Source organism: Olea europaea, chromosome 17, assembly GCF_002742605.1.
Source record: "Olea europaea var. sylvestris chromosome 17, O_europaea_v1, whole genome shotgun sequence".
NCBI lineage: Eukaryota > Viridiplantae > Streptophyta > Magnoliopsida > Lamiales > Oleaceae > Olea > Olea europaea.
In genome coordinates this window covers 1,625,744-1,639,265 of record NC_036253.1, presented here as the reverse complement: position 1 = coordinate 1,639,265, position 13,522 = coordinate 1,625,744, and the positions used below count along the sequence as shown (strand labels likewise).

The 13,522-nt window shown below is 33.4% G+C and overlaps 1 protein-coding gene across 4 annotated transcripts; it reads left to right on the top strand.

Moving 5' to 3' along the window:
* Positions 1 to 10,473: 10,473 nt before the first annotated feature.
* LOC111365979 (AUGMIN subunit 8-like) lies at positions 10,474 to 13,397 on the top strand. 4 transcript variants are annotated; one of them, XM_022986578.1, is made up of 3 exons: positions 10,474 to 10,610; positions 11,760 to 11,857; positions 11,962 to 13,397. In XM_022986578.1, exon 3 carries the CDS (start codon positions 12,107 to 12,109, stop codon positions 13,385 to 13,387), a length of 1,281 nt encoding a protein of 426 aa, XP_022842346.1. In that variant the 5' UTR covers positions 10,474 to 10,610; positions 11,760 to 11,857; positions 11,962 to 12,106; the 3' UTR covers positions 13,388 to 13,397. The 4 variants fall into 4 exon arrangements, with proteins under 4 accessions (XP_022842346.1, XP_022842345.1, XP_022842347.1 ...); XM_022986577.1 differs by having other exon boundaries at positions 11,488 to 11,857; XM_022986579.1 differs by lacking the exon at positions 10,474 to 10,610 and having other exon boundaries at positions 10,733 to 11,857; positions 11,962 to 12,776; positions 12,858 to 13,397.
* The last annotated feature ends 125 nt before the right edge of the window (positions 13,398 to 13,522 follow it).

Here is a 13,522-nt window from a genome sequence, read left to right as displayed (position 1 = left end):
AGAATATCAAAGTTGATATGTATTCTCCTCTGCGAGAACATCGATTTCATGTATTTATTTGCCAAAAATGAAGCTCGAATGAATGAGAAATTGAAGCTCAAAGTTGGTCATTGGAAGTTGATTTTGTGGGAAAAAATGCATTTATCCCACATAGAAAAACCAAGGAAATTCAAACCACTTTATATATAGCTATGCTCTGGAGATGTGTAATCATGTGTAGCATAGAGGCTCTCTCCATATGCACGCGCAGGGGGTGCAAATCACGAACCGAAATGGCCTTCGGACCTTGAACTTGGGTGCGGGCGCGACCTGCGCACACGACTGTCGGACCGAACAAGACAAAAATGGCCCCATCGAAGAGCCCACGTTTTGCCAATTTTTTTTGGCCTTTTTCAATGACTTTTGAGTTTCTAAACTGAAAAAACTCCAATGGACTCCCAATGATCACAGTGTTAATGGAAAGTAACTCCAATAGACTCCCAATGGTCACAATATTAATGGGCAATATGCCTATAAAAAGGCTCATTCTCCAGCAATCTAACACACTCGAAAATCTCACCTACATTACTGCATACAAAGTTTCTTCTTTTCAGCATTCCTTGTCCAGTAAGGTCTTGTTCTTGTGGTGATATTGTTTAGATACTAGATCAGTTCATCGGAATAGGACCGCGGTGCTCGAATTCTGCTTATTACCGTTGTATCCTAGGAGATAGCCGTTCGAACTGAACCTCCAGCACTTACGGTGAGAGGGCAAAACTGTTTTAAGGAAACTGTGCACGCACGGCCTCGATTTGAAATCTGCTACAGTTTGTGTTTTCTTTCTACAGATTATTCTCTCATTACTATTTAATTCATGTAGTTTGTAGTTCCATAGTGTGCAGTTTTCAGATTCATCGTTTACAGTTTTAGCCTGCAGTTAACTTATATTTATGATTTTGTGTTGCTAAAATATTTTTTTTCAGCCGTTGGAAAATTCTGAAACGGATTTTTTTTTATAAATTGAAATCGTTTGCCCTGTGGTTATTAATTTTAATAGTCGGTTATTGTAATTGAATAAAACTTATACAATTAGTTTCATCCACTAGCGACTTGTTTTCCTACAGAAATTTCGGTTTGTTTGCCTAAATGACAAAGGTTACAGATTTGGGGATCCAAATTTTGAAGTGTTAATTACCATACCAATTAATCACTAGTGTTAATTACCATACCAAGTAATCACTGATTAATTTTACTTTTCCACCTTAGTTAAACCAATCAACACATCGAAATCAATTTTTTTTCCTTAACACTTTCTTATACCAATTTAAGGGTCCTTTTGATAGGATTTTGCTTTTACTTGCTTATGCTTTTTGTAGAAAAACTTTCAAATGAAGTTACTTATGCCAGCTTCTTTTACAGTTCTTTTAATCAAATAAAATATTTTTAAAAAATTATGCAAAGTATAAAGGGGTATAGAAATGAAGGAAAATGAATTAGAGTTGATTGTGTGTGGAATCGAGGTCAGGGGTAGGTGGGTTATTGAAGAAGCTATTTATCGGGATGGTATAAATTAATAATTCTTAATCACTTGATCATTGAAAAGATGTTATTAAGATTTGATTTTTGAAATTCAAACTTTAAAGGTAGGGTATGGGATAATTTTCCCAATTAGGTATGGTATTTTAATCAATAAAGAATAATTTTATTAGTACATAAATGATTATATAATAGTTTACATGCAGATGAAGTGTCAAAATGAGAATGATAAGATTTTTAAAAAGTCAACTATTGCTTTTGAGATTGAGAAGTTACGTTTAAATATGTTATGTGCTACTTGTTTAAGTGATAACCAGTGAAAAAAATACAGCAAGTGGATATGATTTTTGGTGTAGATTTTTCATTTGTTGTGGACGTGATGGATTGCAGGTGGTGGTGGTAGTTGTGGATATGGTGATGGTGGCAATTGTAGTGGTATGATGGTTGCTATAGTGTCTTTCTTTATTGGTTATTCTTCTCGCCCCAATTGTTTTTTTGTTTCTCCCTTCTAATTTGTGATGGCCAGAGTTTTGGGGTGGATTTTGTGGTGGCCAAAGTCTGATGGTGGATTGGTAATGGTGGGGATGGTGGTTGGTACATTTTGGTAGTGGTGGTGGTGGTGATCATTTATACCTTAAATGTGACTTTTTTTTCTTCTATGAATGGTTGTGGGGATGGTGGAAATTTATTTGGGCATTTTTTTTTATTACTTATGGATTCAAAAATGGGAGAATTTGGAGTGATTGAGCTGGTGGTGCTAACACAGCAATACGTGGGGATCGAAATGTGAAGCTTTGGCTCCAATTAGAGTTGTTGCAGTCTCCGATGATAGCTGTGATTGTCATGTACAGATTTTTGTCGATGATGTAAATCTGCAATTGTGTTGATCTACATTTGAAAATGCGGTAGTGCTGGTTGGTGTTTTTGGAAGGTATTGGTGGAAATTATGGTAGTAATGATCGTTGTTGTAGATTTTAAGTGAATTTAGTGTTTATGATCGTTGATTTAAGTTAAAGGTGTTAGTGATGGTGCATTGGAGGTGGTGATGGTGGTGGACTATGATTTTGGTTTGAGGTGTGTACAAATTTGTTTGTGTTAACCCTATGTGATCAAGTATGTGTTCATTGTGATTGTTTGTGACTAATTTTTTGTTTATTGTGACCAGTTGTGACTTGTTCACAGTTAAGATTGATTTGGTCACATAAAATCATATTAAATACAAATTGGTTACAGTTAGTCATATCAAAGGCAAATTTGGTCACAGTAAATCACAGAAACGTAGGTCAATGAATTGTTTACATACAATTATAAATTAGACAATCACAGCAAAAACAAATTTGATCACAAATAGTTACATAAAACACAAATATAGTCACGAACAATAAATCTAGTCACAAATAAATTTTTGAAGTTTTCCACAGTGGAGCATAGAAAGAGAAACGATTTTCAATTTTGGAGATTTTTCTATCGATGGAGTTGGAGCAGTCATCGAAGCGGTCACCGAAAAAGTTATCGAAGCTGTCACCGAAGCGGTCGTCGAAGCCAATGACCGCCTTCGATAGGGAGAAGGGGTAGGGAAATGATAGAGAGTAGAGAGAAAGGGAAGGGCTTGAATTTGAAATTTGGTGTGATTAATTATATTATATTATAATGAAAAATTTAATAAATGATTTATCACCTGATTTTTGAAAAGTTTTATGAAGTTTATTACCCCCCGTTTGGCAGCAAATTTTCAAACCAAAAAATCAATTTTTTGATCATTGTTTCACTATTCGAGTCGTCATTTTTTACTTCTTTACTCACAGATGGGATCCAATTTTCTTTTTAATGATCAAAAAATCAATTCTCGTAATCACCACCGAACATGCTCTTAATTTTGAAATGTGTTTCTTATATATATTGTTCCCTACCTAATTTTGACTTTTAAGTAAGTACCCCCATTTCAAAAGCCCATCTCAAACCATCTTTCCCCTTATCCGGTCCAAAAAAATGGTCTCTTGGCTTCTTCCACCAGCAATGTCCATTATCACCCACAATTTCGAGGCTTCTTCATTTCATCTCTCTTGCTCAAACACTAACTCAAAACTCCCACTTCCAAATTCCACTCAAGGGTAATTAGCTCAAAAGGTCCATACCTTTCAACGTTACTGTATAAAACGTCCATACCTTTCATTTTGTTGGCATTTTCGCACTTATATCAATGTTTCATTATAGAAAACGTCATTTTCATTATTTTTATGTAAAATGACCAAAACACCCTCTCATTTAAATAAAACAAAAAAGAAAAGAAAAATAAAGAATAAATTACAATCTCACTCCTAAATGTTTTAAAAAGAGCAATTGAGTCCAAATAATTATTAAAAGGCCTAATAGCAGAAAACGACCTTACGTTTGATATATAGTGTGCAAAACATTCTTACATTTCAAATTGGTGAACCGCAATAAAACGTGAAAATATGGATGAAAATATAAAAAAAAAAACATTATAGAAAACGTCATTTTCATTATTTTTATGTAAAATGACCAAAACACCCTCTCATTTAAATAAAACAAAAAAGAAAAGAAAAATAAAGAATAAATTACAATCTCACTCCTAAATGTTTTAAAAAGAGCAATTGAGTCCAAATAATTATTAAAAGGCCTAATAGCAGAAAACGACCTTACGTTTGATATATAGTGTGCAAAACATTCTTACATTTCAAATTGGTGAACCGCAATAAAACGTGAAAATATGGATGAAAATATAAAAAAAAAAATTGAAATGTAGGGATTTTTTTTGCTATTAGGCTTTATTAAAATATTAAAAATATAAAGAAAAAGGAAAAAAACTCTCTCTCTCTCTTCTCTTTTTCTCCAAATGGGTCAACCACTTTAGAAGCCAAAAAACTCCAACAAACCACGCTGAAACTGCTTTATCATATAGTGACAAAGATCTAAGGATTCACAAGATATAATCCTCTAAATCAGCCACAAATCTTCACGATTTGTATGATTAAACTAATATGTGAAAAGATGATATGATGAGTAGGATCCTTAGTTAAATATGACGCAGCAAGCCTCTAGCTTATCAAAACTATGCGGATATTTCTTACGTTTATTTGGAAGGACCCTATAGTACAAATCTCAATTCTCAAATCATTGTATCAAACATAAGATTGTCAAGTTGAAACACAAAAATAACAAGAAATCAACACACCAACTAGACTGCAGCCTATACAATTTCTTCACTACCAACAGTGGCTAAGACAGCAAGGGCTCAATTTACCTTTGTCTCACAAGGAACACTTCAAGGACTCAAGCTCTAGTTTGACTATTCTAGAAACTAGAGATTTTCTCTCAACACGAAGACAGTCACAAAAGAATGTATAGAGAACAAGTTCTCACAAAGAGATGAAAAAGCAAGCATCCAAAGATAGAGTAGCCACTATAGGAGTGAGAGAGTTTTGATAGACTTCTTACCAAAAACTAGGACAACCAAGTGTACTATCTTTGTCTATATATAACACGATGACCACCATTATTTTGCACTCGTTCTCATCTAATGGTCCAAATTAAAACCATTATATTGGGTCATTTAGTAACATGTCCAATGGGCACTTTTCTCCAAGTGGCCGATTAGACTTGGCCCGCGGTATATTTTAGGCTTGTCTTGTTACAACCCCAAATTTTACTAGTCAAAAATTAAAAATTGAATTGTCAAATTCTAAGTCAAATAGGGACTTAAGTGAAATAAAGTATTTTATTGGGGTTTATTTTACAATTGAAAATACTTAAGGGTTTTAGATGGATGAAATTTAATTTTGGGGATCTACTTATATTTTTTTGAAAGTTTAGAATTTAATGCTTTATTATAAGAATGTTAGAGGGCTTTCTTTACAATTATTGGTAACGTGGACTACAAGTGGCAATTTCTAAGCTATTATTTCCATTTTTCACATACATACATGCACAGTAACTTCAAGGAACGGGAAGAGAAGCAGAAAACAGTAGAAAGAAAGAGAGAAAGGAAGGAAGAAAAAGAGAATGAAAAGAAGAAGAAAAGAAAGAGGACAGTAGATTTTCAAGTTTGGGTTATTTGTTTTCCAATTTCATCTTGAAGGTAAGCAAAATATTTATTTATTAATGGATGATATTTGATTTTAGAGATTGTGAACAATTTCATATGTTTGAATGTTAGCAAAAATTAAAGGTTATTAAGATGTATTTGAGGTATTTAAAAATATTATTGCAAAGGAAATGTTTATTGGAAGATTTATGTTGAAATCAAAGAATATGAAAAGGGTTTGTAAATTATAGCTTTACTCTTTAAAATTGTTGTAGTTATATGATATCAATCACTTGATTGAGGATTTGAGGTTTAATTTCTCTGTTATTTAAGACATTTTTTCGCTATTTTTGAGCAAGGTAATGCACAGGTGCTATTTTTGAAATTCTGCCCAGAAAGTGCTATTTTTGTCAATGATTTTGGTGACTGTTTTCAATATGAGCCTGTTTGGGAATAATTTTGAGAATTGATTTTTTGACCGTTAGGAGAAAAGTGGGGTCCACCTGTAAGAGAATAAGTCAAATATGACGGTTGGAATAATGAAATAACAATCAAAAAATCAATTTTTTGGGAAGAAAAATCGCTCCCAAACAGGCCCTATATAAAAATTGGAACCATATTTCTATATGCTGGAAATACAGTGCCAATTTCGTTAGTCTTTTGATTTTCTTGGATTTTTAGTATGAAAACCAATTTAAGTATTAAATATTGGGGATTAAATCTTGAAATAACTTATATAAAGGTGAATATGTTATTAGTGAGCTTAATAGGGATTATGACATTAAATCGAAAATAAAAGACTCCAAGTTCTTATTAGTAAATTATCATTCTAATGGTAGAAAAGATGTTTAAAGCACCTTAGTAATGAGATATGATTTCATGGGATGAGTGCGAGAGCCGAGATGTCATACTTGGTATTTGAATGTGAGAAGGCAACGAGAAGATTGAAGTCTCGATCAACCTATAACTTGGTGAGTGGATATAAACTTATTTTTTAGAAATTAATATTTATTAAGTTTATATTAAATCAAAAAATTTATTTTTTCATACTGTTGATTTGATAGCATGATTTTTCGAATAAAGTTGATTTATAAACAGTTGTTTTTAAAATTAAATCATTTCATTGGCATACTATTTCAGTATCAATATATTTCAGTATATTTAAAGTTATTTTTAAAATCATTAGAAACTACCCAGGTGATTTTACCCTTGTTTACACTTGTGTGAATGTGTTTCCATAGTGTATGACCAGATAGCTTTACGCGCGTATGACCAGAATTTAAGAATTTAAGAATTATAGAATTTTAGAATCGAATAGCTTTGCCATGTATATAGATACTAACCGATACATAAGTAAGGTTATTACGGGTACCTTTTTGGTGTAATTTTCAGTATTATACATCTTATCAGATTTCATGCTACAGAAATTAGCTTATTTAGTTTGTAGAGTAATGATTTCAGCTTATAGTACTGTGAAATGATATTTTCACTTATATTTACTGTTATCATATTCATTATATCTTACAGTTGCTTGCTAGAATAAAGAACAAAGAATTTTATGATGCATTCATGTTTGATTTTAAAAGTGTTACCAGATTTCAAAATTTTTAGATCTTTTAATAGTGCAAGAATTTTCAGAAAATATGTATAAATGAAAAATTATATTTATTTGTAAATTATCTACTCACTGAGCTATAAGCTCATTTATCTTTTCACCTTTTCCTTTTCAAATAGTAGCTGAGTTGAGCAGCGATAGAGCCTGTTGATCTGCCAAATCAAGCCACGCACTATCATTAGTTGTATAACTCATTTTTGGTAGTTTATATAATTCATTTATTGGAATACATATATCTCTTGTCGAAAAGCATATCCATATCATGGTTTCGCTGCATTTTTATAAAAGTTGTGCATTTAGAGAGCAAATATCATACTCGTACACTTTATTCTAAATAGTTGTATTGAGGGGCTGGTGTACCCTATTTTAAATTTTATGCACAAATTTGAGAAAAATGATTATTATTATTTTCAGGTGGTTTTAGTACATATTTCAAAAGGAACTCTGTCAAATTTTTTTTTTTTTAAATATGTCACAGTCAAAGTTGCCTGGTGGTGGGTCCGGCACTTAGCTGGTATCTACCATTGACGCACGACACTTGTCGAGTCCATAAGGATGATTCGATACAGATTGTGTCATGTCTTGTGGAATTGGGTTTTATTTTTCTTTGATTATAAAGTTTAATCGAGTCCCATTTTCCTGTCATCTGTCATCGCTCATCACAACCCAATAGAGACATGAGTGCCTTATTTGCACCTGATGGTGTTCCAAGAACAAAGCTCTAAAATTCTTCTTGATCCTCCGCATAACATCTTTCCACATACATGTTAACATTATGACTGGAGCTTTGTACACTCTACGATTCATGCTTAATTAACGATCCATTCAAAACCTCTGGAATCATGTGGATAAAAAGAAAAATTATTAGAAGAAACTTCCTATTTATAAACTCATCATCATATTGGACATGTTACTAAATGGCCCAATCTAATGTGATTAATTTGGACCATTAGATGAGAACGAGTAGTGGTCATTAGTTTGGCTAAGTCTAAAAAAGAAGAAATTTGCTTTTCTAAGCAATAGCCAGGTAGGCATGTGGATCATTTGATTCATTTTAAAAAAGGAAAATTTTGGGTTGGGTTCCCAATCGTTCACATGGTGTGTACAATATTTAGAAGTGAGGTTTTGGGTCTCAATTTATTTAAATATGTAAATCTCGCTTGTCAATGATTGAAATAATTAACGTGGATGTTTAAAATTGTACGCGACTTTCACTTAATTTAAAATTGCAGGGTGAAATTGTTAAAGTAATTCACATTTCTTTCCGGCTCAATTAAAAGTTCTCATGCAATTTTAACGTTCACATTGGTGGTTTTGATCGTTTGGTACCTATATTTAAGTATATTAGGAATTTAGAACCTCTCTTTTGAAGGTTGAGAATTCATAATTATACCGCGCGAAAGGTTGTGAAGCTTATCCCTAATATTTTCATTGCACAAATACTATTAACTTTTCATTAATTAGCATGCTTTGTCCCAAATGACAATTTCTGTCGAAAAATTATGTTTAAAGGGCAGATAAAGACAATTATACCCTTTAACAAATTGCATTATTTGTTCCATGCCAAATAATAAGTCAAGACAATATGTGATTTCCAATGAATTTGGTTCCACGTGAATCTTATTATTTTCGAATGTCTGAACCATATATCAAAAGTAGGTCAACCTTAGAAAAGAACACGCAGAAGCATATAGTAATTGATTTTGTCATTATAATGTGCAGGCAAGGTACAAGCACATGAGAGCCCATTTATTATTTGGTCTTTGGTACCCTACTCCCAAAAAAAATAAATTTGGGACCATTTAACATTGCATTTGTGATTATTACATATTATTAAAGTAAGTTTAACGTAATTAATTTTTTTAACTTGATCATGACTCCTTGTCATCAGTCCATGCTTGTTGTCATCCTAGTAGGATTGTCAATTTTGCTCGCCATTTCGAGCAGCTGTAGCTTGGGTCGTAACTCAAAGATATCGAGCTGAGGTCGGGCCAAGCCTCGTTTTGAGAGATTGGCCCAAGCTGGCCCATTTGGCTCAACCTCTTGTCAATTGATTCTGAGTAGTTTTATCGAGATCCAAAGCAAAATTGTGCAAAAGCTTCTAATTCTATGAATTGCGCTAGTTCCAATTTTAATTTACCAGCTATTTGTTTCACGGCTTTAATTTGAACTGCCCATGTCACGGGCTAAATGTTGAGGATTAAAATGTCTCGATTTAACAAAATTTTAACATATTTTTTTCTTGTGATTTAGTATAGTATTGTTTTTTGATCATACAATCAAATGTTTTAATTTAAATTCCTTATCGAGGACATAAAAGTCTCCATTCTTATCGACTATTTACCAAAAGAAAGTACAAAGAAAAAGACACTAGTCTCTTTGCCTACTTTTCCACCTAATATTATTCAAAACTTCCAACTCACTTTGATGTTGGGTGTTAAGAAGAACAAGTGGCTTGTTTCACTAGCAAGTCGAGCAATTATTATCTTGGGCATTGGCTCACTAATAGACTCGTCATTTGAGTGAAAAATGCAACTTCAATTAAAAATATTATTGATGAGAATTGGCAAGCGGCTCACGCTCGACTCCTTCAACAGGCAAACACAAGTCGAGCCCAACAATAACGAGCTAAGTTACACTACTTGCTCCATTTAACGCCATTCTTTGACTACTTTTCATTCTTTCAAAATAATTTCTAATATGCATTATATTCTTTCTAAAGCACTTCAATACCTAATCTTGGAAAAAAAAAAACAAACTACATTTAATTTGATGACATAAAAAAAAAAACACTCTTATAAAAATTAATGTCACTTCCATTACTACCCCTAAGCGCAAATCCCTTGATATTGTACAAATCAATCGATCAATTCAATCAAAAAATTTGCTTGTAAAAAATTGGTGAAAAAATTAGTCTAACCATTTAATCTTTACTTCTGTACCTTACTCGGATCAATACTTATGCCAAGTTAAAAACATTGAAAATTTTCCATTTAATTGTAAAATAATCAAGGATGATATCGTCGTACGAAACAATAAACTCATCCTTGACATGGATTAAAATATAAATTTTTATCTGAGTTAAAGTTAATAATAAGTTTGAATCATATATTTTATGAAATTCACAATTTTTTAACAATATATTTCTTTTCTCTTTTTAATCAAAATTGGCTAAAATCTAATTTTAATCCTCGTTTGGGGTAAATTTGACATTTCCACAAGCATAGAAAGAAAAAAATATTAAAATAAACCAGTTAACAAATAATGAGGTGGCGCGAAATAACGTCCTCCTCTCTCCTGGCTCCATTTCTCAACCTTATTTAACTGAAATTTCCTTCATTTCTTCCTTTTTCATAATATTTATTTATTTTAATTTCTCATAATTATTCTATTAAGAAACACACACCCAATTTTCTTCTTTACGAGAAATTACAGGTAATTATTTATATTGAATCTTATATATATATACTTTTCTTTTTTGGCTTAACTATGTGGTTTTTTGCATTCTGCCTTTTGGTGGATTTTTTTTAATTTTTTTTTTTTTTTTTTTTCCTAATAAATCTATCTGATTTTTTTTTTTTAATGGTTTATGTATGAGATTAAACGCGAAATCTGCAGATTTACTCAGAAGTACAAAGTCTGACAAAGTACAGAAATTATTGCGTGTAATTTATCCTTGTAAATTCCTCAATCTATCAAGTTTGGATTTTATGAAAAAACAAATATTTATTGATTTCCGTTCCTGAATCTGTAAAATTAAACTACATTTTAAAAATGATCTATATTGTTAAAAACTAGGAGAAAAATATTTTTTATATAATTTCTCAGAATTGAGATTTTTTTTATTTTTGGTGTTTCGTGTATATATTGTACTGCGCGTTCATGGGGATGAACAATGATTTCTAGTAAAGATAACTCTTATCATCATTTTCATACTAATTAGCTCTAATCATTTTTTGAATTTATATATAATTAGTTAATTCATAGTGAACTATAGTTAAAAAATTATGAATCTGACAGTAAAGATTTTCCATTTCATGATTTTGGGAAAACCACAGTTTTTAATTTCCATTGATAAAGGCTCATTATGTGTAATCATACACTGATACGTGTTTGCCTGTGTGTGGACCCCCCCGCCCCCCACAATCCACCCCCACACATGGGTGGGGTGGGTTGGCACTTTCAGTGAATTCCCTTTCATGTAAAGAAGGTGGCTAGGGGAAAGAGGGAACAGCCCAGTAAGGCTCCCATTGTCAATGTTGCTGAGTGAACGTGTGTGTGTGTGTGTGTGTGTGTGTGTGTGTGTGTGTAGCTTCAGCCCTCAGAGCAATGGCACTCTCGTGTGAGAAGACAAAAAGATGGGGACCAAAAACAAAAGAGTAAACGAGAGAGAGAGACAAACAAGAAAGAGGCATTTTTATCCTACACACCCTTCTCTTTACTCTATTCCCATATCCCTATTCTCTTCCTCTACTCTTACCCTTCTCCATTTCCAAGGAAGGGAATTTCATCAGCTATTATTTGATTTTTCTTCTTTTGATGTTTCATTTTTTTACTATCTTTTTGGTGGGCGTGATTTTACAGAATTTATGCCAGTTTTGATGATTATGGAAAAACCATTTGCATTTGTTGGTTGAAGTAATCATATTCAATCTGGTTCAGATCTGGAACTCTGTAAAGATGTATTCTTCTAACATCCTTTACTTTTTCGTCAAGCATTGTTCTCTTATTTTCTTTAGTTTTCTATCCCTGGTATCTTACTTTTGGCTTAAAATTTGTATGGCAGATTTTTATCAGGAAAGGGTCTGCTTTTAGAGTAATTGTTCTGGTTACTTATTTGTTTAATTTTCGGTTTAGTAAAAGCCTGTCAAAAAGTGTTTTGATCAATAGCATATGAAGGGGATATCAATGTGGTCTAATCTGTAGTTTGGATGGATGTGTGTGAATCAAGGGTAGCATTACAGAAGCGCTCCACAGTGGAAACTAGAAGACCACCACTGGTGAATGCTGACAATAAAAATGGAACCACTGGACGATCCCAAACCAGAGAAGTTAGTTCTAGGTATAGGTCACCTACTCCATCTACAGCCTCCGGTCCAAAGCGTTGCCCTTCGCCAAATGCCACTAGAACAACAACATCGGCAATTGTATCAGTAACTAAGAGGTCAGCGTCAGCTGACAGGAAGCGTCCTACCACTCCATTATCACCTCCAAGTCCACGTGCATCAACTCCAGTCCAGGATACAACTGCAGAAATGCTACTGGGATCAAAAAAGATACTAGGTAATAAGTTACCAGAGTCTTTATGGCCATCTACAGTGCGGAGTCTCAGTGTTTCTTTCCAATCTGATACCTTTTCTCTCCCTATATGTAAGAGAGAAAAACCAGTGTCTCATGGTCTTTCTGATCGCAATTTGAAGTCATCAGTGAATGTAGTGCTTAAACAGGGCAAAGCACCACCGGCTTCAAGGAAGCCTACACCAGAGAGGAAGAGGAGCCCACCTAAAGGAAAGAATTCTACTGATCAATCAGAGAATTCCAGACCAGTTGATGGTTTACATACTCAACTGGTGGATCAGCATCGATGGCCAAGCCGAACAGGTGGAAAAGTGTTCTCCAATGCTTTAAAAAGAAATACTGATCTCACTGATAAGACTAATAGAACTTCTTTAACCCATTCAGTAGCAGGTTCACCAAACCTGAGGAGATTATCTTTGGAGGGGGCAAGTAAACCTTTACCAGAAACTTCCTGTGCCTTGTTAACATGTGTATCTCGTGAACGTGAGAAAATAATATTCCGGGGTTGTTCAGTTGTTGATAGTTCACAGATAAAAAAGACAGTTTCTTCAGCCTCATTGAAGAGAGAAACTTTAGGGAATTCTGCTGTTAAACATCAATCTTTGCCAACTCCTGGATCAAGTCCTGCATCACCCTCTGCCTCTAGAGTCGGTCCAGCCAAAGCAAAGGCTGTCAATCCTCCTAGAGGACCCAATCCTGCTCGGGTAAGACCATCCAGTCCATCAAAGCAAGCTCAGAGTTCAACATCTGTCCTCAGGTTTATTGTGGATATTAAGAGAGGCAAGAAGGCTGCAAATCACATAGAAGATGTTCATCAGTCGCGGTTGCTATACAATCGACTCTTGCAATGGCGATATGCCAATGCTAGGGTAAATTCTGCACTGCATTCTCAGAAAATAAAGGCAGAGGTATGAGACAGTATTTGTGGAGCTTTCATATACCTTTTAAATCTTTATTTTATGTCTGTGTTTCCGTTAATTTTCTTTTTTGTTTTCTTTATGTGTTCTATAAAGTCCATTCTTTTGCCTTGAAGAATTGACCCTCTGTGA

Bases quoted from the DNA above. Each gene is read 5' to 3' on its own strand.
- LOC111365979 (XM_022986578.1), top strand. From the start codon at position 12,107: ATGGATGTGTGTGAATCAAGGGTAGCATTACAGAAGCGCTCCACAGTG.